The sequence below is a fragment of the Emys orbicularis genome, chromosome 11, assembly GCF_028017835.1.
Source record: "Emys orbicularis isolate rEmyOrb1 chromosome 11, rEmyOrb1.hap1, whole genome shotgun sequence".
NCBI classification, from domain to species: Eukaryota; Metazoa; Chordata; order Testudines; family Emydidae; genus Emys; species Emys orbicularis.
Window position 1 is genome coordinate 35959399 of NC_088693.1, and position 23575 is coordinate 35982973.

General features: G+C 41.8%; 1 protein-coding gene across 1 annotated transcript in view; it reads right to left on the reverse strand.

Moving 5' to 3' along the window:
- Positions 1-1010: 1010 nt before the first annotated feature.
- The window catches only part of TTC21B (tetratricopeptide repeat domain 21B), a 96712-nt gene continuing 74147 nt past the window's right edge, over positions 1011-23575 (reverse strand). The window contains exons 23-29 of the mRNA XM_065413067.1: positions 21979-22129; positions 21374-21535; positions 20809-21004; positions 19759-19983; positions 12988-13108; positions 3492-3559; positions 1011-1088 (exon numbers count right to left, since the gene is read on the reverse strand). Coding sequence (XP_065269139.1) covers positions 1011-1088; positions 3492-3559; positions 12988-13108; positions 19759-19983; positions 20809-21004; positions 21374-21535; positions 21979-22129 — 1001 coding nt within the window. The remainder of the gene's footprint in view (positions 1089-3491; positions 3560-12987; positions 13109-19758; positions 19984-20808; positions 21005-21373; positions 21536-21978; positions 22130-23575) is intronic.

A 23575-nucleotide genomic window follows, 5' to 3' on the forward strand; every position in this document is an offset into this window, starting at 1 on the left:
TTTGATAGTTAGTAAATCATCACTAGCAGAAGACAGATGAATATTCTAGTTGTGGGTGAATCCATTTGTGAGAAGTGTACTCAATCAGTACTACATAAACACATGTGGCCTTCACTGTAGCTATTTGTATTTTCAGATGTCTCTTCTTCACACAGCAAAGTAGTATTTCTTCCTGTTGTGGAACAGGACTGCAAGATTGGTTATTTGTATACAGTTTAAAGTTAGTACCTTCTAGAAGATAGCAATGGAAATCACTTGTCAGTTTCCTGTCTAGTACAAAATTGTAATTCATACACACTCAGGGCTGTCCTTACCCATACGCAAAGTACGCAGCTGCATAGATAGGGCACCAGGAAACTTGGGGTACCAAATTTCCTGGTGCCCTGCGCAGCTGTGTGCTGCTCCAGCCCCTGCCCCACCTCTTCCCCAGGCCCCCCACCCCAGCCCCGCCTCTTCCCGACCCCTGCCTGTCCCCCACTCCACCCCTTCTCCAAAGCCCTGCTCTGCCCCCACCCCGCCTCTTCCTGCCCCTGGTACACCCCCGCCCCGCCTCTTCCCGCCGCTGAGGACTGCAACAGGGCCGGGCCTGCACTCACCGGTGGCGGGAAGTGCAGCGACCCGGCCCCAGCCATGCCGCAGGTGAGCGCTGTGGGGTGGTTCCCCTCTGTCCCCCAAGCCAGCCTCCCTCTCCCCCCTGCGAAGGCCTGGGCTCCCCACCCCCGCGGGAGGGCTACGTAGGACCCCAGAATAGCTAGGGACGGCCCTGTACACACTATTTCTTTTTTAGTTTATTAAATCCTGATGTACAAAGCCTCCTCTACTGCAGAAAAGGTAAATCCACAGCTCTGAAGAAAATCTCTCCTCTCCTTGAAGGATAACTATATATGAGATCTAGATGATGTGCACAGTATTTATAATATTTACATACTGAATGGCCATTTCTTCATTGTAATATCCAATACATAATTTCCAAAATTGGATAAAAATTCAGTGATCCATACATATAAGGTTTAAGTCCTTAAAGATGCACGGGCCTTGTCAAGTATTTCCTTTCTGATCTTTGGGTAGTTTGGGTGTGCTTTTAAGACCTGTTAAAGGCAAACAATACACACAGTTTAAAACCAGTTATGAAGAAGCCTAAAATGAACAAGTACTGTCATCAGTTATTTCCGTCATCATTTTGAGCTTCATTTTAAGCCTTCTAATAAATCAGTAACAGTTTGATGATTTTGCTTATAAATACATAAGATATTTCATCACAGCAGATGTACAAAGGTAATAAATAGCTGTATCATAAAGACAATCTTGTCCCTTCCACCCACCACGTGGACTTGGGGGAAAACTGCAGGGAGAAACTAGCCAGTGACTCCAGCCATTAGGAGCACCTGCAGAAGCAGCAAAACAGGGACCATCAGACATTCAGAGAACTTCCTAGTTTTGACTGGACTTTCTTTGCTCTGTGCTGATTGGCTGTTTGCTCCAACCCCCTCTCTCTGCCTTCCGATAGGATAGGTCTGCTCTGGAGCTGGAAGGTGTAATTTCCAGTTTGAGAAAACATACCTGTGCTGGCTCTGATCGAGCTAACATGCTAAAAATAGAAGCATGGCTGTGGCAGTACAGGCTAGCCACCCAAGTATGTACCTAGGGTCTTGGACAGGATTGTTCTTAGGGCATCTAGCCCATCCCACTGCTCTCACACGTACTTCATCTCAGCTTCACTCCACACCAGCCCCTTTCCCTCTTCTCCACTGCACTGTCCCCCTCACATCCTTGCCTTTAATATCCCCTCCCTTCACTTTTCTTTCCATTTAGCTCATCCCTTCCTAATTAACCTCCCCCCAAACAAAAAACATGGCTTTAACATGAGCTTTGCAGACATTGTTCACTTGGCTTCTCTGTTATATTCCTTTCCTCAGTCCTTTGTGTGTCTTAACAGTTTAACTCCTTGGGGGCATGGACTGTCTGCTAATCTGTTCAGTGCCTAGCACTACAAGGCCCCATTCTTGCTTGACGCTTAGACATGACCATCATAAACATCATTAACAACAGGTGATTTGAAAGATAGTATTTGACTGCACTAAGTAATATTCAAATATACTTTTTTTTCCCTCTCATAACCTCCAACCTCATCCCTTTCACCCCTCAAATTGAGACTGTTTAAGTCAGCCACAATAAATTGGAACAGTTAAATAGAACTGTTAATAAATATTAATTTACACCAAATTTCAAAAGGTTGTTGTGGTCATATAAAATTTATTTTACAGAGACACTACTGAAAAGTTACTCTTCTACTAGTCTTTCATGTGACATTAACATTGGAATTCTGCTCTCAAATTTCATTAACTTAAGTTACACTTCTATATGGTTTACCAAGTTGCAACCATAGGACGGAAGAGGATACTTAGGCTGTCTCCCATGGTATATCAAAGCCAAGCAAAAGTTCCCTCTAAGCTGCGCGATCGCGCAGCAGCCCATTAAGTGCCACGCAGGCAGGCACTCAGGGATGCGGCAGGGAGAGATTACTCTCCCCCAACCCTGGACACAACCCAGCCCAGCAACAGACCTGCCGCAACCGGGGGGAGAGGTGCCCCTCTACCGGCCCCAACCAGCCAAGCCCTGTACCTGCCACGGCTGGGGGAGATGTGCCCCAACCCAGCCTGGCCTGGACCTGCCGTGGCTGGCGAAGAGGCGCCTCTCCCGCTGCCCCAACCCAACCTGGACCTGCTGTGGCTGGGGGAAAGGTGCCCCAGCCCCAAACCAGCCTGGCCTGGACCTGCCGTGGCTGGGGGAGAGGCACCCCTCCCCCGGACCCAACCCAGCCCCGGCACAGCCATGGGTGAGGTACCCCTCCTCCCCCCCAGCCCAGGTACTGCTGCGAGGAGAGATAGCTGTGGGGGAGTCCTCTCTCCCCATCACAGCCCCGGGACAGCCTGCACCCAAAACCTGTCACCCCAGCCCCACCCCAGAACCCACACCCCCAGCCAGAGTCCTCAAAACCCACACCCCAACTCTCTGCCCCAGCCCTGAGCCCCTCATCTCTGGCCCCAACCCAGAACCCGCACCCCCAGCTGAAGTCCTTGCCCTGCACCCCAACCCTCTGCCCCAGCCCTGGGCCCCCCTCCCACGCTCCCAACCCCCCGCCCTATGAATTTTGTCATGTACACCAATATGGAGGTGATGTGGGTCACACATCATCTCCATGTTGGTGCACATAACAAAATTCATTCCACACATGGGTGGGAAAAATTAGAGGGAACACTGGAGACAGCTACTTTCTCAGTTATTCCTTGATGATCTGAGGAATTTAGGATAAAACAGGCTGAACTAAACCAAGTAGCCTGAACATCTATCAAATTTATGAAATTAAACAATTTCCAAAGCCAAATGCTACATAATTTGTAATTCCCAAATCTGAAAAATACAGAAATAACTCAGTACTTAAAAGGAAGTTATAGTAGTGCAAACAGTTAAAATATGAATTAAAAGCCTACCTTATGACAAATATCAATTGCTTCTACGTATCTCTTTCCTTTCAAGTAATTAAATGCCAGCTTGTATCCTGTAAGCAGTGCAAATACCCATGACATATTATGCTTAAAATTAAAGAAAGAAAAAAACATCACATTCAAGTTGAAAAATATCCCAATGGTCAAGTTTACTTAAAAGAAAAAAGTTGGAATAACTGTTTGCTAAGTTATCTCCAAAACACCCCGCTGAAATAGACAAGTTAGGTAGAGCTCTAAAATGAGTTTTGAAAGTATTTTAAAATTAAATAAACTTATCACCAGTTATATTTACACATAGGAAAGAAGATTTATATTCTAAAGAATATATAGTGGTAACCCATATTAATTTAAGTTGCCATATCATCCTTCATGACTTCTCACACTGGGCTATGAATCACTATTTTGATAGAAACCACCCTTGTGATAGTTTAGTTATATTAGGTGAGGACACAAAACTAAATAAAAAGATAAGAGAACAAGAATGGAAAACTTGTTTAGCTGATTATGTTCTTGGTGGAACTCGCTTCTCCCTCAATCAACATATTTGGACTGTGCCCCTTGTAGCAAATATCAGAGGCAGTTAACATTTGTCTCTGAGGCACCAGGATTTGGTCACATCTCTTCTGTACTCACCTCAAATTCTCTACCAAGAGTACTGAAAAGTGGTTCTATGGCTCGAGAACATTTCTTCACAGATGAAGCATCTCTGTCTTTTACCTACCCCATTTTGTCAGCTATAACGTGATGGGGGAGTAGAAAGCCAACAAAAAGGAGCTTGATGAGTTGGCCTTGTTGGGGATATAGATATTTGAAAATTCTTGTCCCCCAAGAAAAACAACAACGTGAGGAATATTCTGCATACTGCTGCCTCAAAGAAAGCTTTAAAAGTCTGGCCTGCATTGGCTAAGACAGGAAAGCTGAAATGCTATTCTGTTTGTATCTCTGCAGGCAAAGACGCGAGTAAAAGGACACAAGGAATAGCCAAGATCCGTAATGACATGAGGACTAATCTGATATTTGCAGGAAAAGAGGCACAGCCCAAATATCTCAGGTTGGGGAAGAGCTCAGAGCCCAGAAATAAAGTCTATGATGAGTAATTTCCAAGAGAGCCATAAGTCAGTCTAGAGTTCAGAACATTTTCTATAAAGCTATCCTACATAAGCAAATGGGCAATAAGATGACGAATGTGTAAGGCTATGATTTAGTCAGGGATATTTTTAGTAAAAGTCATGGACAGGTCATGGGCAATAAACAAAAATTCACGGCCTCGTGACCTGTCCATGACTTAGTCACAGGTATTTTTAGTAACTCTTGGGGGGGTGCGTCTTGGGGAGCCGCTGCGGGGAGGCTGCTCCGGCCGCCCGGGGAGCACTAAACAGCAACTGCTCCGGCTACCCCCCGAGCAGAGGCCAGTGCGGCTGGCTGTGGGGCCGCTCCAGCAGCGGCAAGTGTGGCTATCCGTTGGGCCACCTGAGCCAGCTGCTTGGGCGACCCTTGGGTCAGCCACGCTGGCCACTGCAGAAGTCATGAAGGTCGTGGAAAGTCACGCAATCCGTGAATTCCAAGACAGGCACGGAGCCCTACCAATGTGTACAAGGTCTACATGCCAGCTGAAGTTTCTACCATTTTTTCTAGCATTAATTCTACTGCATGAGGATTGTAAATCTGGTATTTGTGTACACAATGAGAAATAGAGGCATACAACAATATTTTCAATTGGCCATGATTCTGTATGCAAGATTATATCTACTTTACGTTTTTTATCTGTGGTATAGTATCTAGGTGCCAAATGACTTCATAAATTTGCATGTTTGCTCCACACATGCCCTCCAAAATGTTTCAAGAAAGTTCAAGGGCAAGTTCTATGCTGGCCTCATTGAAATGAACATTTCTCTTGGGCCTTGGTCTGTTGAGGCAGCTTCTTCAAAATGTAGTTGTTTGAGCTGCAACTTTATGACACCATCCAGACACTCCATAGGCCAGCCCCTCAGTGTGAAACCCATAGATATAATTCACTATTCTACACTTTCTCCTAGGAAAAGATCTTCAAGAAAGATTAGCTCAAGAAACCTTGGTGAAGCCAGTTACCATTTGGATCATTCTTGTTCATTACTAGCATGCAAAATGAACACTTTAGTAATCTTGTTCTCTTTATGGAAAGATGTTTCCAGCTTCCTATCTGCCTCCTTTTCCTATTTTTTTTTCTTTCCAACCTTTAGGACCCTTAAAAGCTTTTCTTGGTGCACTCTGACCTTCCCTATTTTCTGTAGCCAAGTACACCTAGGAACTAGTCTATTTTAGGTAACCTGCCTAAATATGTAGATTATTGTGTTTTAAGTTGATAAATGTAGTTCCTTTACAGACACTGTAGTTCCTCTCCAATATACAGTTCACTTAAAAATATTTGAACCTGAGACATAAGGAGATTCAGGAACTGCATCTAAAGAAACATATGATGCAGCAATTTATTGTATATAAGGTACAGCTGTACATTATGAAAACAATGGTATTCTAGATTGCATAGAAAACTATCATTCCACATCCTTTAAAAAAAAAGTACAAGAAAAGCCTGTAAGAGGGTGCATTGTAAACAGTGTTTATTTTTTTGAGATGCCATCAACACAGTCCAAAATTGGGAACTGAACTTGGGAAACCACCATCCTATGAGTGTGGCGGTAGGTTTTATTTAATAAAAAAAATCTGTCTCCTGTGTAAAGTTTGTATACATTCTTCTGTATAAAATGGTCTAAAAGTAGGAGACCAAACACACATTCCAATAGTTGAATTCACTGACTGTCTTAAGTGGAACTTTAAAAATATCCTGAACAGTATTTAATTGGCTACCAATTTTGAGTTGGAGATATGTAAATTAAAAATTCTTAGTTTAAAAATTATATGCAAAAAATATCTGATCAAAATTAAATTGTAAGAACAAAGTCACAAAGCTGAGCCACTAATTCATACATAATAAGTAGCATAATATATATTCAAAATTAATACTATATTAATAGGCAATATGCAAGTTGCAAATAGAAACAGTGAACCATAATGGGTTCCAAAAATCGAAGCTTGTGGGAAGTTGACTAGAAGAAAAGGTTACTCACCTTGTGCAGGGACACATCTCAAAAAAAACTACAGCCTACTGGTTATTCACCCCTATTCTATAGGGTGAATAACTTCTTCCAATAGTGTCCCTATGGTTGCTCTACTTGAGGTGATTTCTGAGCAGTATCCCCACAGGGAGGAGGGAATTTCAGAATTGAGTCCAGGACTGAAAACAGTACAGAATTACCAAGCTCAGCATCAGATCTGACGGTGTAGAGCAAGACATAGTGTTTAGTGAAAGTATGCACAGAGGCCCATGTAGCAGCTCTGCATACGTCAGACACCAGAATGTTCTTGAATAAAGTTGAGTATCAGAGGGGTAGCCGTGTTAGTCTGAATCTGTAAAAAGCAACAGAGGGTCCTGTGGCACCTTTAAGACTAACAGAAGTATTGGGAGCATAAGCTTTCATGGGTAAGAACCTCACTTCTTCAGATGCAAGAACCTCACTTCTTGCATCTGAAGAAGTGAGGTTCTTACCCACGAAAGCTTATGCTCCCAATACTTCTGTTAGTCTTAAAGGTGCCACAGGACCCTCTGTTGCTTTGAATAAAGTTGCGGAAGTTGCCTACAATCTGGTAGTGTGCACTATTACTCTTTTTGGGAGGGGAAGGGGGAGCACCAGCTGCATAGCATGTAACACACCCAGGGATCCTCCTTGAAAGTCTCTGTATAGAGATCAGGGAACCCATGGATCTCTCTGCTGTAAATGGATGCACTGGTTAAGGTGAAAATCTGACAGCACTTTAGGTAAGAATTTAGGGTGAGGCCACAAAGAGAACCTGTCTTTGAAGAACACTGTAAATAGGAAAGGGCGGGGGGGGGGGGGGGAAGGGGGGGTTGCCATCCAGGCTACAATTTCACCACCCTGCAGGCCAACTTGATAGCTACTAGAAAGGCCATCTTCATAGATAAGTGAAGCAAGGAGCAGGTTGCCACAGGTTCAAATGGAAATCTGATGAAGTATTTAAGTACCAGGTTGAGATCCCAAGTAGGAACAGGATCTTTAACCTGGAGGTAGTGGTTCCCAAAACCCTTAATAAATCTTGAGGACATAGGGTAAAAAAATATGAAAAACCTTTCTAGTGGGGACTGAAATGCTGATATCTTGGCCAGATGAACCTTAATAGAGCTAACTGATAACCCTGATGTCTTCAGGTCCAGAAGGTAAACCAAAATAGCTGAAAGCAAAGAGTATTCAGGTACAACACAGTGATACAATCTGAAGTAATTTGAGTTGACTTCCTACTAATGTTTAGTAATATCCATCGTACTCCTGTTGAGTAGGTGCATTCTAATCCTGTATACCATCTAAGAGTCATGCTCGGAGATGGAGGACTCCTAGGTTGGAATGAAGCACAAAATCTTCATCTTGGGACAGGAGATGAGGGATGGTCAACTTGAATGCCAGTTGACACGCAGATGAAGCAGGTAAAGTTACCAAACAGGTCTCAGCCAAGTCGGTACTATAAGGATAACTATCTTTGTCCTGTCTGATCTTGTTCATTGCTCTTAGTATTAGCAATGTTGGAGGGAACACGTAGAAGACTACCTTTGTCCAGGGAAGCAGAAAGGCATGTTCCAAAGAGTGGCAACCTAGGCCTCCTCTTGAGCAGAACAGGGGACACTTGTTGCTGAATGTTGCAAATAGCTCCACCTCTGGAAGTCCCTACTTTTCGAATATCCGGTGAAGAATTTGAGTCTCCAATTCCCATTCGGAGTCCTGGGAGAAGGTAAATGGCTGAGATCTGATTCTAATGGGCTATAACGCAGTTCCACAACTTTATAGCTTCAGTGCACAGGGAGGGGGATCTTGCGTCTCCCTGTTTGTTGATACAGAACATGCAAGCAACACTGTCATGACCCTGATTGAGTTGCCCCTGGTGAGGGGTAGGAACTGAAGGCAGGTGTTCCTGACTGCTCTGAGTTCCCACAAGTTGATAGAGAGACCAGATTCCTGAGATGACCATCTGCTCTGCGTTGTGACAATACTGAGGATGCTACCCACGCTAGTGATGATGCCTCAGTTGTCACAGTTACTACTGGAGATGGCAAACACCCAGACAGACACTGAGTTGATTCTTCCACCAGTCTAGAGAGCTCTTCACCTGGAGGGAAACTGTGACCTGTTTGTCCAAGCTGTCTCTTGTCAAGAAATAGGTCCTTTTGAACCAGCATTGAAAGCAGTGGAGGCATAATCTTGCACCCTCGGTTACAATGGTGCAAGCTGCCATATGACCTCAGACCTGTAAACAGTTCCTTACTGGGGTTTCCTTGAATAGGCCAGATGTGCCAAAGTTATGAATCTGTCCATGGGAAGGAAAGCCCTGGGCCCCATGAATTATATTATCTGTACTGGCGCTAACATGGATTTTCTTTTTACATTTAGCTGGAATCCCAATTCCTGAAAGAGAGCAAGAGCTGTCTGGGTGGAGGTCAGCACTGCTTCCTAAGATTGGCCCTTGAGTAGCCAGTCGTCGAGATATTGGAAGAATACAGTTGCTTCTTGCTGAAGATAAGTTACTACCACTAGAATCTTTGAAAACACCCTGGGACCAAACAGAAGTAATCAGTATTGAAAATGCTCTTGGCCCATGGTAAACCATAGGTATTTCCTGTGAGTGGGGTGAATCACTATATGGAAATAGGTGTCCTGTAAGCTGAGGACCAAAAAATATTTTCATGCCTTTAGAAAAGGATTACAGCTGCCCTAGTCACCATCCTGAACTTTTGAGACTTTACAAATTTGTTCAGTTGTCTTAGATCTAAGATCGGTCTTCACCCTCTGTCCTTCTTTGGCACAAGAAAATACTTTGAGTAAAACCCTTTCCCCCATGTGAAGGGACAGGATTGCCTCCATAGCTCCTAAATGAAGGAGAGAGTGCACTTCTTGACTCAGGGCTTGTCTACACTGCCTCCCAAATCAGTGGTGCTGCGATCAATGCAATGGCATCGATTTAGTGGGTCTGGTGAAGATGCGATAAGTTGATGGGAGAGCGCTCTCCCGTCGACTTTAGTACTTCACCTCCCCAAGGACGGAAGCTAAGTTGGTGGGAGATTTTTTCACACCCGAGGTGACGTAACTTACATTGACTTAAGTGGCAGTGTAGACCAGGTCTCAGTATAGTCTCCTGAGAGGAATCTCTAAAGAGGGATGGAATAAGAGGGAGGACGGGAGGGATACAAAGTGGATGATATAGCCTGATGTAATGACCTGTATGACCCACATGTTTGTTGTAATACACCATCAAATCAGTTGCAAATGAGAAAGGCAGTCTCCAAAATTGGGGAGGTGGGCAAAAGGTTGCATCTTGTAAACTAGAGGCAAGGGAGGAATCGAACCCTCAGCTATCCTGTCAAAATTGTTGTTTCAGTGATAACTGATTACTTGCTGAAGGAGGATTAGCAGCTCTCTTTCTCTGGAATTTGTCTGTCTCTTCCTAGCAGGTTTAGTGGTTCAATGAAAGCCAGTGAATTAGGCAAGGTATGATCTCTGGGCAATTTGAGACATACAAAATCTCCTCTTGTTCAGAAAGTTCAACATGGCCCTGGAGTCCTTCAGTGCATGCAAGGACTTATCCATGGCCCCCAAGAACAGCTTCCAACCATCAAATGGGAGGTCCTCAACAGTATTCTGAACCTCCCTCTCGAGAGCTGGAGCCAGGATGCCTTATGCATAACAACCTCTGTGGAGATGGATTTGGTGATGGTGTCTGCAACACCTAAGGCTGTTTAAAGAGAGGTTCTGGCTAATAACGGACCCTCTGTGATGATGGTGTGAAAGTATTCTCTGTGCTCCTGTGAAAGATGTTCAATAAAGGCTGCAAATGTATTGTATTTCATGAAGCTGTACTTGGCCATGATCACCTGATCGTTTATGATCCGAAATTGGAGGGTCACAGACTTTCAGCCAAAAAAGTCTAACTTTTTCTGATTTTTATCATTGGGGTGAACCCTGAGTAATGCTGTTTACCCTGCTCATTTACAGCATCCACCACCAGGAAATTAGGCAAGGTGTGGGCAAACAAAAATTCAGAGTCCCTGGGACGAACATAATATTTCTTATCTGCCCATTTACAAGTTGGTGAGATAGTAGCAGGCATTTGCTACATAGTCTTCGTTGGATCCAGGAGCGCTTCATTAATGGGTAGCGCCAACCTGGGTGGATGTTGCTGACTGCAGAATGTCCAGTAGCTGGAGTTGCAAGTCTTTGATCTCCCCAAGAGGTATCTGAGGGTGGCAGCCACTCCCTTCACAAGGTCTGGAATTGAAAGAAATTGGCAGCCATCGATGGTGGTGGAGGCATGACCACCTCGTTTGGAGATGAGGATGAAATAGGATTTTGTGGGGTGACCCCCTTATCTGCCCTAACCTCCTGTTCGTCAAACATCTCGTGCTGGGGTTTGGTAGATGGACTGTGCAATCTTAGCTTCTTGGTGCAATGGAGCTAGAGATCCGGTAAATTGCTGCCAATACACAGTCCAAGAACCGTAGTATGGCCAGTGGTGGGGGCCTATACAAGACAGGAGGTGGCACCCAGGGCTGATCCCACTATCCCTGTCATGGACAAAGATCCTTGTTGAAGTACGGGTTCCTGTATGGATGTGGAGGGGAACACAGAACTGATATAGAAGAGACTGACTGAATCGCTCCTTCATCCTCCTCAAAGTCCACCAATGATGGGGCCCCAGTAGACAAAGGTAGAGTGTCTTGCAGTACTGGGAAGCAAAGGTAATCTGGAGATTGGGGTATCAGTACCAAGAATCATTTGATACCCATAAGTAGTGGGTATTCTGGCTCATCTAAGACTGACAAGTCTCTGGAATAGCTGAATTCCTGCAGCAGTGAGTGGGTCGGTACCAATGCAGCAGTTGAGCTGGACTGTGTCAGTGCCAAGGCAGAACATGCTTGGTGCTTCAATTTGCCCAGTACTGAAGGTGTCGAGAGAGAAGATGCTGATGGTAAGTGTGATGTAGATATTGCAATTCTAAAGGAGTGTATATATCCTAGGCCTCCCTGTCCTTTATAGATGGGACCTGGGGCCTGCTGAATCTGTGCTTCTCCAAAGCACTCTGGGATCTCCCAGCCTTGCTGGTATGGGAGGAAGAGAGTCTTTCGGCTCCACAGTACCAAGCCGAGAGGTTGAGGCCTCTGACACAGTGGACTTAGCACAAGATTGGGGCCTTTTGGGAGCCATCTCCTTATGATAAGCTCCCCATCTTAGGGGAGACCTGGGCCTAAGTCAAAGGGGTGCTGGATCTGTCCAGAGACAGATGTACAGGGGTAGGGTGTACTGATTTCACTCAGAAGCAGGTCTAAGAGAGCGCTCCATCATCAGAAGTCTCAGTTTGGTTTCCTGGTTCTTCTGTGCTCTAAATGAGAGCTAGGCAAGTTACACTTTTGGGAGATATGAGTCTCTCCCAAGCAATAGACACACTTGGGGTAGGTCTACACTTTTGCTTAAGTCAATCTAACTTACATCACTCGGGGGTGTGAAAAAGACGACGCCCACCGAGCGCCGCAAGTTACAGCGGCCTAAATGCTGACCACACTGGCGCTATGTCGACAGAAGACACTCTCCCGCCAACATAGCTTCCGCCTCTCGCAGAGCGCTCTCCCATTGGCATAGAGCATCTTTACCAGACACGCTACAGTGGCATAACACTTCTAGTGTAGACCAGCTCTTACAGTGGCTGTCGCTGACTGAGATTGCCTCCTAACAAGTGAGGCAGCTTGAAACGTGGTGACCCAGGCATGCCCAGCCAGGCTGGTAGGGCTCCCCAGAAAAATAGGAGGGAAAAGGGAGAGAAAAAAAGTCAATCCTCTCACTACTAGCTAAGTAATTCTATACTAAAACAACTAACATTAACTAGAAACACTAAACTAACAGAACAGCTGTAGAACACACTGAGGTATGCACAAGGCAGACACGATCGAGCTCGGTCTCGCACTGAAAAATTAAGAGAACGAACTGAAGGCGGTTCATCCACGAAGCCCTATATACCCTCGATGTGCAGCATAAAGTTGTATAGAGCGCATGCGCAGGCTGAACAGACTCTTCTAATGGAAAAGCTCTGAGCAAGGGCTCAAGAGGCATATGCACTCCTGAAGAGGAGCACCTACAGGAACACTACTAGAAGAACACCAGCTGTAAATTGCTGAGAGTCTTGTCAAAGTACCAACTCAAATGGCTCTCTCTTGCCATGAAGGTTCTCTCCTATGTTGTAATGTAGATCTCTAAACAGCTGAATTTTCACAGGAAGACAATCAGAGAAGATATTTTACTTATATAGAAAATTAAATGCAGTCTTACTGATAGTCATTGTTTCTGTTCTTTTGTATTACCACAGGATAAAAATGTAGGTTGTGTAAACATACCTATTGTTGGATTTGTTTGGTTTCCATACTTCCAGGCCATCTCATAATTTACTGCTGCATCCTTATACGCTTGCTCCTTTTCCATTATGTATCCCATATATTCATAGGCTTTGCAACAGGACTACAAAATATAAATGTTGACTACATGTATTTCAAAACTTTCTTTAGAGAAACCTATGCAGTACTGACAATCAATTACATAATATTAATATACACAGTTTGGAAAGCATATACAATTACATGATGTTACTAACTTCTGTGACAAAATGTTCTGGATTAAAGTCAGGACAAGACAAATCCCATTTGTGTAATTCTGTGCATGGCTGTTCTTAAGATCCTCAGCCAAAGTAAGAGGCTGAGAACAAGAGTTGCTCAACTGGGGAGAAGAGGTGAGTAGGTTAAGGGGAAAAGAAGGAAGCGCATTACATTGTCCTAATGGCTCCTGCTGGAAGCATTTTTCCAATTAATACTGCCTGAATGTATTAGGTCCAGAAGGCCAGGATTAGGTATATGGCCCCAGTAGCATTGAGTGAAACATCTTCACAGTGGCAGTTGTTATGCCTGTCACTACTCAGCAGAGCAAAGGGTTTTAGGGACATACTCTTCTTGGGCAGTTAGTTGGCTTTCCCATTGGGTGAAGCACTGACTACTACAATAGGGCCAGACAACATGCAGAAGCAGTACAAAATGATTAGAGTTTGCAGGAGAGAAGGGACCCCACACTCCGTGCTGAGATAACCAAAGTTTGGCTACTTAAAAGAAATATTTGTAGTCTAAGAAAACAGCTTTCAAATAAAAATGGATACATTTTACTAACAAATTATAAACATTAAATATTTTCAAAAAAAGCTAATTTTATTATTCTTAGTCTCCTAAAAATATGTTTATTACCCTGTAAGCTTATCAAAGCTGTGCTTTAAAGTAAAACCAAGAAGCAATTTCATGACTTGATGGTTTTGTAAATGATGCTCCATGTAACTCACGAGTTGCTTATCATCACTTTGCAATACCATGAAATACGGTTAAGAAAGAGCCACATAAAAGTAAATAGCTAATGAAAAAACTTTTCTAGCAGCATGATCAGTCAGTTTATTTTCTTCTTAGTTGTTGCGGGCTTTATTTGCATAAAAGACATATTTTATAAAATTCACCACTGCCACCCAAAATGGGCTTCCCCAGTGCCAGTGGGAGCGAGTGTATAAAGGGAATCCCATCAACCTTCATCTTCTGCCGGCCAAGGAACATTGGTGAAAGGACACAGTCACAGTCTGCTATCCTAACAAGTATTCGCCATATTAGCCAGACATGCAATCCTTACCATGAGCTGCCTAATCATGATGGTGTCTACCAAGGACAAGTGCCTGTCCCGTTTCTATACACAAAAACTATTTAAAACAGTTTAGCAATTTAACTGTATTTCAATCTATATTGTGTGTGCGCACACACAGACAGAGAGAGAGAGAGAGAGAGAGAGAGAGAGAGAGAGAGAGAGAGAGAGAGAGACCCACACACTCTATATAAAAAGAACATTAAGATTGCAAAGTCAAGCACTCAGAAGCTAGGAAATGGCAGAAATTAGATTGTCTGTGCAACTTTAATTCAGCCCCCTTGTGTATTTGCATGATAATACAGCCCTTAATTACATACTATTTTTCACAGGACCCCTGCCTCATTCAGTGCACAGCATGGACTGCTTTAGGGATGAATCAGGACTATGTAGTGAAGGAAGCGGTTGGCTGTAGGGCAATTTCATTTGTTGTAGAGTTCCTATATGATGCTAGGCAAGTCATTTAAATAAAACTATTTGCAGATGGTCATTAATTGTGTGTTCCTCATTTTCTGGGCGCCTGACTTGAGACCCTTGGTCTGATTTGCAATATATCATATCACTCTCTCTGGACTCCCAATCCCAGCTCCTTGTTTCCAGTCTCCTTACCCAGCCAGTCCCAGTTTCCCCCTTCCCGACTCATCTGTCCTACATCTGTCCCCCTCCCTGGCCACTCCCAATTTTCATCAACTCTCAGGCCTAATCTCCCCTCACCGCCCAGGCTCCTCATTCAATCTCAGGGTTCCCCCACTCCTTGTCACAGTCTCTGCTCAGAAAGTCCCACTCTCTCCCTGGCTCGTCATCCAAGCTCAGTCCCCCCTCCCCCCGCACACCCTTTACCCTCCCTTGGCTCCCAGTCCTACCTTCCACTACAACACTCATTTCCAGTTTCTCCCTCACCAGGCTTTGTCCCAATCTCCTCCCTGATCCCTGCCCAAAGTCTGTCACTTGTCCCCTCTACATTTGAATCAAGCAGTTTCTTCCTCCAAACTGCCTGGGTCCACCATGGGGGCCATTGAAAGCACAGGACAGATTGGCCCCCTGTTCTGAGTTCAGTTTCCAGACCACTCACAATGCTGAGAGCTGCAATTACAGGGAAAATCCTGATCAGTACTGGTTGGTGCAAGCTTAGTGCAGATGGAATCTTTGGGGGAAGATATCTAAGAAACCACTACTGAGCACAGAATCATAGAAATGTAGGGCTATAAGAGACCTCAAGAGGTCATCCAGTCCAACTGCCTTTGCTGAAGCAAGATTAAGCATATGTAGACCATCTCTGACAGTTATTTGTCTAACCAGTTCTTTAAAACCTCCAATGATGGAGATTCCAGTCTCTCTACATAACCCATCCCAATGCTTAACTATCCTTATAGTTAGAAAGCTTTACTTAATATCTAACATAAATCTCCCTTGCGGCAAATTAAGCCGATTGCTTCTTGTTTTACCCCTCACGGACATGGAGAACTGATTCCCAGTCACCTTTGGTCTGACCCAGTACGGCCGTTCTTACGTTCTGTTCTCTTTATAACAACATTGTACATCTTTCAAGACTATTATGTCCCCCCCTTAAGTCTTCTCTTTTTTAGACTACTATGTTCAATTCTTTCAACCTTCCCTGAAAGGCCATGTTTTCTAAACCTTTATTTTTGTTGCTTTCCTCTGGACACTCCCCAGTTTGTCCATATCTTTCTGAAACTGTGGTGCCCAAAACTGGACACAGTACTCCAGCTGAGACTTCACCAGTGCTGAGTAGAATGGAACAATTACCCCATGTGTCTTACATCTAACACTCCTCCTAATACATCATAGAATGACATTTGTCTTTTCTGCAACAGCACCACATTGCTGACACTCAAATTTGTGATCCATCCCAGATACTTTTTTGCAGTACTGCTGCCTACCCAGTTATTCCCCCATCTTGTATTTGTGTATTTGATTTTTTTCTTCTTAAGTTTTATACTTTGCACTTATCTTCACTGAATTTCATCTTATTGATTTCAGACCAATTCTCTAATGTATCAAGATAGTATTAAAAGTCAAAAACTGTCTTCTAAAGTGTTTGCATCATCTCAGCAGCCGATTCGTAAATTTTCTCTCTACTTCTTCATCAAAGTCATTAATGAAAATACTTAATAGTTTCGACCTCAGGACAGACTGCTGCGGGTCCCCATTTTGTAAGTCCTCCTAGTCTGACTCTAAATCACAGACAACTACTCTGTATGGTTTTTCAACCAGCGACTCCCCATTTAACAATAATTTCATTTAGACCATACTTCCCTAGTTTGTTTACATGATTCATGTGGGAGTGCGTTCAAAGCCTTACTAAAGTCAAGATATATCATGTCTACTGCTTCCCCGCTATCAACTAGTCCAGTTAACCTGTCAAAGAAGGAAATTAGATTGATTTAGCATGATTTGTTCTTGACAAATCAGCGTTGGCCATTACTTACCCCTTATTATCCTCGAGCATGTGTGAACTGCTATTTTTCAAAGGTTTATAAGTAGGCCAAATTTTGGTGGGTTTTCATGGGCACGACAAAAGGCACAGCCCTGACACAAAGGCTAGTCCCCCGCCAAATTTCAAGTCTCTGCTCACAGGAATGCTAGAGCTTTTCAAAGAAAGGCTGCTGCCAGGATTATTTAACATGGGCAAAACAAAGTATTTTTCCCTAGCCTCATTCCTGAAAAAGGCTAAACTGTTTTGGCTAAAATTTTCCAGAATTTTTTTTTTACCTGAGACAAACACCTGCCATGAAAAATTGCAGCCTGAATGGTTAAATAGTTTGGCAAAATTGTAAGCAACTGAAAATAGGACCTTCTAATGGGAAGTTTCAGGCAACCTGAATAGGTAGTGCTACCAGCCCTGCCTGTAATATGTAATACACACACAGTGTGTGTGTGTGTGTGTGTGTGTGTGTGTGTGTGTGTGCGCACACACACATAATATAGATGAAAAGATATTAAATCTTTCATAATGAAAGACAAAATAAAACTACAAAGACAAAATAAAAATACAGAAAAACAGACAGGAATCTCCATATTAAACATATAAAGCAGAGCATGCTCACAATTAGCTACAACTCTGAAAATAAGCAAGTTTTTTGGAAGTCTCATTTTGAATGGTTTATAAAAGATGTATTGCCTTGCCACTAAACTGAGTATTTTCTGTAAAGAAGTTACAGAATTCTACTTAATGTCCTATCTAATTATCCATTTAGCATGCTAATTATTTACACTAGGGACAAGACAAATGCAGACACCTGTATTATATTCAACTTCATCTTAACTATTCAAAACTGTTTTAGATTAAACTTCCTAAGTCTAATGAGGAAATGGTTTCAATTTATAACCTACAAGACCAACCAGAGATCATCTGGAAAACTGGAATACAATATAGTCCAAGATTTCTCTTATGAAGAAGTCTGTGGTCTATAAGTGGTTCTTTAACTGTATTTTTTAAATAAATATATAAAAAAGCCCTTGATTCTATGGAAAGCTTCTGGCTTCGGAAATATATGTTGGGCTCTCTTTGACTTTGTAACCTAACACTGATTATGGTCTGCGGTCTAAACCAAATCTACATGTTTTAAATGGACACAAACCCATGTTGCATGACAAAGTGTTTACATAGGCTCTCATTCAATATGTACATACATCATTCATTTCTGATTGTAAAAAGCAATTCTAAAAACCCATTCACCAAAATAATGTATTTTGTCAGTCTAGTCAAGTTCGTAACTCAGAATGCTCGTGGAAAATATTTCCATAAACACAAGTAGTTTAACAAAAAAAAAAAAAAACACCTTTGGCACCATTTTTATCTGTACAGTTCGATTCCTGCAGGCCTTCTTCACAGCACATGGGTTGGAGGCCAATGTGGGAATGGGCATCTCTTCCTTGTGCTCTGGCACTGGAGACCCAGAATGCAATCTTTTTGTAGCCTTCCAGTTTACTTTCCTCTCACTTCCATTATTCAGAACCTTATTTATCTATCTAAATATCTGATTGTACAAAGATGTTTAAAGAATTTGATAATATGATCTGTATTTGTCACCTCTACCAAGAGATATAATTTAATCAACCCAGCTTGTATAGAATCACAGCAGCAGTACATGACACTGCCCCCACCACTATTCCAGGATCTGCTCACGTTACCTATTGGTTTTCAGAGTGAAAGGCTCTAGATTTAGACCAGCCAGTGCTGTTACTGTGACTTTAGGAGAATTAATAGAATCTACAGGGTGTGGGAGCTGACAGTTGGAGCAGGCAGCTAGTTTTAGGTTAGATTGAAAGACTGACCTGAGCTAAGATGCTCTGTATATATGTTAACTATGTATTTAACAAAGCCTGTTAAATTACTAAAAAATTAATTATTAAGACTAGTGGATTACGTGCATATAAAAACAAATACACAGCCTACTTGAAAGACCACCTCTGACCCAATGTCATCCTGTTACAACTGTAATCAGAGGAAGCTTTCATGCTTAACCCACTAGGCATAAAAGAGGGAGCTCTGCTGGCAGGACATTTTCGGTTAGAGGAACATTATTGGTTCCAGAACTAAACTAAGCTTCCAAGCACAGCAGGAGATTTGACAGGAGAACGAAACTTAAGTTCTGCTTCAACGACTCTAGAAACAGGAGGGTGTAATGCAGATGAAATCTGAAGGATACCTAAAAGCAGCTACCTGAACCTACAGGATGCTGAGGCTAAACCCTGGGGTGTGGTCTCTGCAGAGGAAAAAGCCTCTTAAATGTGCCTATCTGAAGGAAGGTGATATGTATAAAAGTAGAAAGGAAAAGCAAGCGCTCAACCACCAAGGAGAAACAAAATAATGGGAAATATTAAGGAGAGCTAAAGCTGCTGACGTCCTACCATCCAAGCAGAGCTTCTGGCAGCTTGCCAGGTCAGAAATCCCATGTGCCCAATCAAAACATTAGAGGCTTCAGAATCCAGAGAAAAGCAGCAACTCAGTGCAAGACAGGTGAAAGAATCAGAAAAACTAAAAATGCATGTAGATTAGTTTGTAAAATAGGGCTTATAAGACGTGTTCTGTTAACATACAAAATTGTGTATGCAGCTACGGATAATGTATTAGTAAATGAGGCAAATGTCCACAATTTATATTTGTCTGCAGTTTTCATTAGCCCCAAATCAGATTCATAATGAGATGCATTCTTGACATTCCACAGACACCTTCAACACATAGTGCCTCACCACAGCTTAAACTTGCATAAATTACTGACAGCTCATTAGATAGCATCTTCGGGTGCATTCATTTCCTGTTCTCAAGGGTAAACTGTTAGTCTCTTGCTCTTTCCAAGTTCATTTCCACTACATAAGAAAACCAACTTTGAAATAAAATACATTTTCAATGGCAAATTTAAAAATAGAGCAAACAGATAAGTATATGGAAAATTACTTTTTACTATTCTGTCACTTACCCTGTTATGACGAAGACACCGTTTTAATAGTTCACCTGCCATATCATATTTTGCAGATTGAATATAAATATCAGCAAGAAGGAGCCAACTTTTTTCAAACTCCTCTGCATCTATGGGATTCCAGTTCATTTTTGAAATGCGTTTCAATTGATTCCTGGCTCGTGGAGTTTGTTTTAAAATCATGTAGGCTGTGGCCATTCCCAAAAGTGCTGGGATATGATCCTTCTGCAATACAACATTTTAAGAACAGAATTAAGTTTTCTAAATTATATCGTTACTGAGCAGCTACAGAAAGATAAAACTAGAAGCTAAGACCCGAATGTCAATGAGATGCCAATGAAAATACATAAAAGCATCCAATTTTGAAATGTTGAGTTATTTTTGGACATGGAATGAACTTAGAATTGATCTGCTATTGGTCATGCAGTTTTAAAAACACTGGGAATTAGATTACATGAAAGCTACATCTACACTATGAGCTAGGGGTACAATTCCCAGCTCACGTATGCATACTCATGTGCTCATTGAGCTAAGAACAGTAGCATAGCCACAATGGCACAGGCAGCAGCAGTATGGGCTAACCCGCCTGAGTATGTACCCACTGGGTTTGTACTCAGGGAGGCTAGCCCATGCTGCTGCTACCCGTGCTACTTAGCATGCTAACTCAGATGAGAGATAGCGCAAGTATGTGTACGTGAGCTGGGAATCATATCCCGAACTCATTATCTAGACTTAGCCGAAGTTACTAAGCAAAAAATTAGTTCTATTTTAAGAAGAGTGGTAAGCCTAGTCACCAATTTCTTAATAAATTTGCAAATTCAACTACAAATGTATATATCAACAAGAGAGAATGCTTCTTCGGCATGTTTTGTTGCTAATTTTAAAAAAAATCATTCTCTACCTAGTAGGGAACAAATATAATTCTCAGACCTGATAATATGATGTATCTCACAATATTTCTTAACTTAAACTGAAAAAAAATTATAAAAAAAAACAAAAGTACTTTTTTGTGGAGGAAGGGAAGGGGGGCGGGGAGAGAAAATTACCAACCTCAGCAACTACTACTTCAGTGAAAGTATTTAGTGCTTGTTCAACATTTGATTTCTGTTTGGTTGCCATTAGGCAATAGTTTTCCATGATACGAAGCTGAATGTGACCCTGAATGGTCTGGGGCTTGAGTTCCTTCAAAAGTTTTTCTGCTGTTCTCACAGCCAGCTGCACAGACTCCTGCTTCTCAGTGGAATTACTATGCATTAGAAAGAAAGTTTACAAAAACACCCAATTGTTGTTATGCAATACTACTATTAAATAAGCTACAAGATGTAACTGATAACATACTAAAGTCATTACACTGTTACATACAATAGTTATCTTTATGACTATTCTATATTGGTTCTCTTCTTTACTGAAAGTTATTCTAACTTATAGGCAAAGGCATCCTACAAATGCCTAGGGTCCCAGACCAGAATCCCCTTAATTGTCTTGCTGCAATTTGGTAGCTTTCTTATTTCAATGTGCCACACTGAGGCTCTCTCTCATTGTCTATTCAAATTTAGACTTGGGTCCCAAAGCGTTATCAAGAAAAAAATATTTATTTATTTATTTTTAAACTCACCCTATGTCACCATCCAGATTTTCAAACACTTCACCACCTACAGTTTCATTATCTGGGTTCAAACATATTTCGATCATGTTATAAACTGCATTCTGTCCCCAGTCACTGTCCTTCCGGGCTCTATTAAAATGTCGAAGTGCATCATTTGGTTCACCAGTATACCTAGACAAGTTATGAAAGCATGTTCAGTTTGGACAAGAAGCTAAATAAAATAAACAAGAAAAATGTAGCTTTCAAAATACACTAGGTACATGTTTTTATCGTGTACGTATTGTAAAAATTAGTTCCGAGAATGTAATTACTACTACTTGCACTGAAACAGCAAAAAATTCCACATGAAATAGCATCAGATACAGTAGTGAAAGGAATATTAGAGATAGATACAATTAATTAGCTACATTTTCTAGAAATGACACAGGCAAAGTGTTTTTCAGAACCTCTCCTAAAATCCCAGTAACTGAAACTAGACTTCCTAGCCAAGTAGCTACCAATGTCATAATTAGAAGTTCAGAGTTATAAAAAAAATTCTTTGAAATTCATTATCTTTTCATATACAATATAGTTACCCAATAAATGTTATTTTAGTCAATTATAACTGCACCTACCAAAGATACAGTCCTTTGCAATAATGAAAACCCGGCTCGAGTTTTGCTCTGGAAGAATGTTTCTCAGCCATTACAAGAAATCTTGGAACTTCTTCTAGCTTCCCAGCTCTTCTTAACAGATCAATTAAACGTGATAGAGTTGCATAATTATCTAAATACACACATATATTTAGAACATTTTTAAATTAAGTTACATATTTGCTGGACAAACAGATGAGAAATAAAATAAATCCCTCTTTTAATTTGTGCTACAAATTAAACTAGAGTACATGAACTATTTAAAATTAAAAAAAAAAAACACGTTTGTACCTATATTAATTATGTTCTCTAAATGATATTTACAATGCATTTTAAAAGGTCTAATGGTCAGATTACACTGGTCTACAATTTTTGAGAAGTCGTCTGCTTCAGAGATAAAATGTGCTATTTATTATGTATTTTGATGTGCTGAATTCCAATATGACAATTAAAACAACTGATTGGCTACTGTTTCTAAGATATTTAAGTTTTTACATTTTATGTCTATGTATATTATGTAGATAGTAGAGTTTTAATCATAAATTGTAAACCTAGTTCTTTTCATGTGTTTATGGTTGCTTTACATGATAATATTTCACCTGTCCTGTTTATGTAACACTTTAAAAATCAGCAAAAGGGTTATATAAATAAAATTTATTATGAAACAAAAGGCAAAAAACTATTATGTACATAGTTTAGTCCTATTCAGTGTCTACTCGGCGCTTCTTGGCTTGTCTCTTGTATTCATTAAATGGAGCATCTCTTGTCACTGTCCAGCAATAGTCTGCAAGCATTGATGGGCTCCATTTGCCCTGATAGCGTTTCTCCATTGTTGCAATGTCCTGGTGAAATCGCTCGCCGTGCTCGTCGCTCACTGCTCCGCAGTTCGGAGGAAAAAAATCTAGCTGAGAGTGCAAAAAATGTATCTTTAGTGACACGTTGCAACCAAGGCTTTTGTATGCCTTGAGGAGGTTTTCCACCAACAACCTGTAGTTGTCTGCCTTGTTTCCGAGAAAATTTATTGCCACTAACTGGAAGGCTTTCCATGCCGTCTTTTCCTTGCCACGCAGTGCATGGTCAAATGCATCATCTCGAAGAAGTTCACGAATCTGAGGACCAACAAAGACACCTTCCTTTATCTTAGCTTCACTTAACCTTGGAAATTTTCCACGGAGGTACTTGAAAGCTGCTTGTGTTTTGTCAATGGCCTTGACAAAGTTCTTCATCAGACCCAGCTTGATGTGTAAGGGTGGTAACAAAATCTTCCTTGATTCAACAAGTGGTGGATCCTGAACACTTTTCTTCCCAGGCTCCAATGACTGTCGGAGTGGCCAATCTTTCTTGATGTAGTGGGAATCTCTTGCACGACTATCCCATTTGCAGAGAAAACAGCAGTACTTTGTGTATCCAGTCTGCAGACCAAGCAAGAGAGCAACAACCTTCAAATCGCCACAAAGCTGCCACTGATGTTGGTCATAGTTTATGCACCTCCAAAGTTGTTTCATGTTGTCATAGGTTTCCTTCATATGAACTGCATGACCAACTGGAATTGATGGCAAAACATTGCCATTATGCAGTA